This window comes from Spinacia oleracea, chromosome 2 (assembly GCF_020520425.1).
Source record: "Spinacia oleracea cultivar Varoflay chromosome 2, BTI_SOV_V1, whole genome shotgun sequence".
NCBI classification, from domain to species: domain Eukaryota; kingdom Viridiplantae; phylum Streptophyta; class Magnoliopsida; order Caryophyllales; family Amaranthaceae; genus Spinacia; species Spinacia oleracea.
This window is the reverse complement of record NC_079488.1, coordinates 49,118,172-49,123,492: the sequence shown is the minus strand read 5'-3', so window position 1 is coordinate 49,123,492 and position 5,321 is coordinate 49,118,172. Positions and strand designations below refer to the sequence as shown.

The 5,321-nt window shown below is 39.6% G+C and overlaps 1 protein-coding gene across 1 annotated transcript; it reads right to left on the bottom strand.

Annotated features, from left to right (window-relative positions):
* Positions 1–3,325: 3,325 nt before the first annotated feature.
* Positions 3,326–5,096, bottom strand: LOC130467407 (uncharacterized). The gene is made up of 3 exons (XM_056835910.1): positions 4,952–5,096; positions 4,385–4,809; positions 3,326–4,255 (listed from the first exon to the last, which is right to left on the bottom strand). Exons 1-3 carry the CDS (start codon positions 5,094–5,096, stop codon positions 3,326–3,328), a joined length of 1,500 nt encoding a protein of 499 aa, XP_056691888.1.
* Between the last annotated feature and the right edge of the window lie 225 nt (positions 5,097–5,321).

Below are 5,321 nucleotides of genomic sequence, written 5' to 3'. Positions count from 1 at the left end.
CATGGGTTGGAGTGCAGCGTAACTAAAAGATTCCATTTAGGTTTATCATATCAAAGTCATATCTTCATGGGAATTGGTTAAACCTGGGAAGAGTGTAGGTTCACCCCCTACTATGTTCCAAAACACAAAGGGAACGGAGCCCCCCCAAAAAAATTATTTCTCTAGGGCATGCTTCTACTCTTTTTATTAATTCAAGGGATGAATGTGTTTCCCGTTCCCATGATATTTTTATATACTGGAGTCATCGTTCAAAGATTAAATAGGATTCTTTTGGAGATTCTCATTCCAAGTTGCCTTTTGCTTCTGTTCAGGCGAGGAAACGTAAGAACAAGATTACCAACTTGCAAAACTCTGAGGGCCTACATGTGGTCTCGACTCATGGTCTTCGAACTCTGATCTCTAATTTCTATTTAGATCTTTTTAAAGCTCGTTCTTTGTTGCCGGATCCCATTTCATTTGAATGGGAAATACCCTAAATCTTCCAGTCCTATCATAGTTTAACAAGGACTATTTGATGGTTCCTTTTTTAGTTTTCCAAAATTCTTTGTGGCTATGTTTAATACTTGTGCGTCTAAATATTCAGGTCCCGATGGTTTCTCTCCATCTTTCTTTAAGAAACACTGGAATACTGTTGGTCATGATGTCGTCCCAGCCGTGCTTCATTTCTTTTCCCATGGTTTTATGCTTAAGGATTAGAATCGGACTTCCCTTATCCTCTTTCCGAATGTTAAGCACCCATAATTAGTTTCTCAATTCCGCCCCATTAGTCTCTGCAATGTCAAATGCATTGCTAAATGCATTACTCATCGTCTGCGGAGGATTCTGCTTTCCTGGATTAATGATACTCAGAGTGTCCTCGTGCCAGGACGTCTGATATCGGATGAATGCCTTATAGCTCATGAGCTTATGTGTTTCATCAATTTCGTCAAGGTTCGGTAACGATTTTTCGTTGCCGTAAAACTTGATATTAACAAATCTTATGTCGAGGTCTGATGGGATTTCCCGTTTGTTGAACTTTAGTCCTTTGGTTTTCCCCCCTACTAGGTTAATATCATTCGTCAATGTATTTCCATAGTGTCTTATCAGGTTTTGGTCGACGAGGAGCCAACTCCTTCTTTTCAGCCTCATTGTGGTCTTCGCCAAGGGGATCCCTTGTCCCCATACATGTTTGTCATCTATATGGAAATCTTGTCTGCTATGATCCGTTGGGCTTAAGGACGTCATCTTATTCAGGGTATTTCTATTTCCCTGGGTGCTCCGTCTATTTCTCATTTGTTCTTTGCGGATGACTCCCTCTTGTTTCTTCAAGTTTCGCCTGCTGCTTGCGACCATGTCTTGCATATGCTCTCTAGGTTCAGTTGTATCTTAGGTCATATTATTAGCTACCAAAAGTCTTTTGTAAAATTCATCCCTAACACTCCTCAGGATTATCGTGACTATCTTGCGTCTGCTTTGCGACTAGGCCATCATCCGTGCTTATGTCCTTATCCTGGGGTGTCTGTTGATATTGGTCGGTCAAAACGTGCTTCTTTTTATGGCCTTGAACAACATGTGACTCGTCCTTCTTGGGTTTCGAGAGTGTCTCTTAGGGTTTTCAAGCCCTCAATGATGGAATATCTTGGAAGTGTGGTGTTGGTTCTAGTATTTGTATTCTCAATAATGTAGGGGTTTCAGATAAGATGATATCTTTCGAACCGTCATCCATTGGGATGGATCGTCCAACTCATCTTTTTTTTTTGCTAAGCAAGTGAGAATAATATTATAGCTCAAAACAATCAAGTACAACCTAAGTTCACTTCAAGAGACACAAACCAACTAGGTTGGACCATCTCAAACTTCAAGAAGCAAACCAAAACAGCTAGGCTTACACAGATTACAGATTCACAAACCAATTACAATATTTCCTATTCACATACTTAGGCATAATTGCCTGAATTCTACTTCTCACTACTTGCTTCAAAGCACCTATAGTACTCTTGACAGTAGGGATACAACAATCCCAGAACACTGAGTTCCTGCATTTCCAGATGAGATAGACCACTGCTATAATAGCAGCAAGATATACCTGCTTTCTAAACTTAGAGCTTCTGCCATGTCTGATGGATCTGTATAAGAGATGGAGATTTGTTGCTGCCATTCTTATATCCAGCCATGTTTTCAACTCTGTCAGGCATTGCTTGCTATAAGGACAATCAAAAAATAGATGATGATGAGTTTCATCACCTTGGCCACAAATGAGATAGCTAGAAGAACTGCTGATGCCAATACTAGCTAACTTAGCTGTAGTTCGTAATCTGGACTGAATTGCCAACCAAATAATAAATCTTTGTTTGGGAGTGCTAAGCCTGTTCCACACAAGCTTGTCCCAATGCACCTTAGGTCTATCCCCGGCCAGTTAGCTTTTGGTATACTTGTTTCACTGAATAATGAGACATTGCTTCCAGTTCTGCTTTAGAATATATTGACTTCAGTTTCTCCCTTGTATTGCAAATCTGCTTCCAATACCAACTAGCATAGCTGCTAGGTTGGTAATCCCAGCAATCCCCATTCTTTAAATACACTGAAGTGACCCACTTACTCCAAACATTATCCTGTTTGGTAACCAAAGCCCAAACATATTTGCCTAGATTGGCAACATTCCACGGAAAAACATCTCTGAAGCCTAATCCACCAGCTTTCTTATCGCAACATATGTTATCCCAAGAGATATTGCGAGGTTTATGACTAAAAGCTTGACCACTCCAAAGGAATGCTCTACAAATCTTAACAATACTCTGCAGCACACTCTTAGGAAGAACAAAAATCTGAGCCCAATACATGTGAAGACTAAGAAGCACAGAATTCACCAACTGCATTCTAGCTGTATAGGATAGATTTCTGGAACTCCAGAGCTTAATTCTGCTGGTCATCTTGTCAAGCAACACCCCACACTGAGCAGTAGAAATTCTTTTTGAGCAAATGGGTACACCAAGGTATTTAAAAGGTAGGCTACTTCTGGTGAAACCAGAAGTCTCCACCACTCTTTGTACTTCACTTTCGACCATGCCATGACAGAAAATGGAAGATTTCTGAATATTAGCTTTCAAACCAGAGGAGTCAGAGAACAATTTGAAGGCTTGCAAGATAAGAATATGGATGGAAATTCACCTTTACAGCACAGAATCAGGTCATCAACAAAACACAAATGAGTGAGATTTGTATCTTTACATCTTGGATGATACTGGAATTGAGGTAAACTACTCATTTTGTGCAAAATTCTTGACAGATACTCCATGCAAATAACAAAGAGTAGGGGAGAAAGAGGGTCTCCTTGCCTCAACCCCCTCTAGGATTTGAAAAATCCATGCATGGAGCCATTAATCATGAGAGAAAACATTGGTGTGGTGACACACTCCATTACTAAATTCACAAAGTGCTCAGGAAAATCCAGTGCAACCAACATCTCTTTTAGGAAAGACCAATCCACTGTGTCATAAGCTTTTTGAAAATCAATCTTCATTAAGCAACTAGGCTTCACACCCTTCCTTCCATAGTGCCTCACAAGGTCCTGGACTACCATAATGTTATGCACAATGTACCTGCCATGAACAAAGCCCCCTTGATTCTCTAGAATAAGATCTGGAAGGATTTGCCTCAACCTACCACAAAGAACTTTAGTGATGCACTTGTAGATAGTATTACACCAAGAGATAGGCCTAAAATCACTGAAATTCTTAGGACATTTAGATTTTGGAATCAAAGTAACAACTGTGTGATTCACCTCTTTTAGCAGTTTACCATTCCTCAACACATCCAAAACAGCCTCAATCACCTCATTCCCAACTACATGCCAAGCATCCTTGTAGAAAAAAGAGCCAAAGTCATCAGGACCTGGTGCTTTGATACCAGGAATAGAGAAAAGAGCTGCTTTCACTTCCTCAGAAGTATATGGAGCATTAAGGATTGTTTTATGATAATCCTGACAAACAGGACCACCGTGAACTACCTGTGTGATAACAGGAGTTCTACCTTCATGAACACTCCCCAATAACATCTTGTAATAGTTCAAGAAAGCTTCTGAAACATCTGCAGCTTGATCTTTCCAATCTCCTCTCATATCATGTATACTGTAAATCTGATTCTGAACTTGTCTGCTTCTTATACTTTGATGGAACAAAGCTGTATTTTCATCACCAGCTTTAATCCAAGCCAGTTTAGCCTTCTGAGCCAAAAAATCAAGATATATCTTGTGTTTGATCTTATAATCATGGATGGCCTATAATTCCAAATCTGCAAGAGAGTGATCTGTAGGAGCTAGGTGCATAGCTTCTTGAGAAGCTATCATTGCATGATAAGCACTAAGATCAGCAGCTTGTACATCTGAGAAACCAGTTTTATTGAGTACCTTAAGAACACCCTTAACCTTCTTAAGTTTACTCACCACACAGAACATTTTACTACCATTGATAGGAGTGTTCCAAGCATCAGTCACAATTGTATTAAAGCTGGGAGATGTTTTCCACATTGTAAAGTATTTAAATGGTTTTCTTCCTCCATTAACCCTGGGATACACAGTCAAAAGACTAGGAGAATGATCAAAATGACCTTCTGGAAGAAAGCAAGCTTCTGCAGAAGGATAGCAATCAATCCAAGCAACATTTCCAAGAATTTTGTCAAGCTTTGAAAAAACTATGTCTGCCCCTTGTTGTTTATTATTCCAAGTGTAGAGATTCACCAAACATTTAACATCCTCCATTCCACATCCATTCATACAGTTATTGATGTCAACAATTTCCATATGCCTGACAGGAGCACCAATTCTTTCATTCACTGCCATGACACAGTTAAAATCCCCACAGATAATCCAGGGACTCTGAACATGCATTCAAGGTGACTAAATCTCTCCATAAAACTTGTCTTAAACTATGTTCATTCAAAGCATAGACAAAAGTGCAATAGAAACTAGGCATACCACTTATAGGGGTGACATGACAATGCATGAACTGACTTGATGCTGCTACAATGTTCACTGTAAAACACCCAGCCTTCCAAGCTACAATAATTCTACCACCAACATGGTAACTAGAATTACTAGTGAAACACCAATTAACAAACATTTTTTGGTAAAGCTTACCTAAATTAGGCACCTTCACCTTGTGTTCCAGAAGGCCTACCAATCCCGCCTCATATTTTTGAATGAAATTTCTAACTTCATTTTGCTTCTGAGATGAATTGAGCCCTCTGACATTCCAAGTGAGTATTATATCCATAAGAATGGGAAAAGTCCCCTCTTCCACTAGCATTACTCTCATTTTCTACTTCCACCAAAGTATCCACTCCAA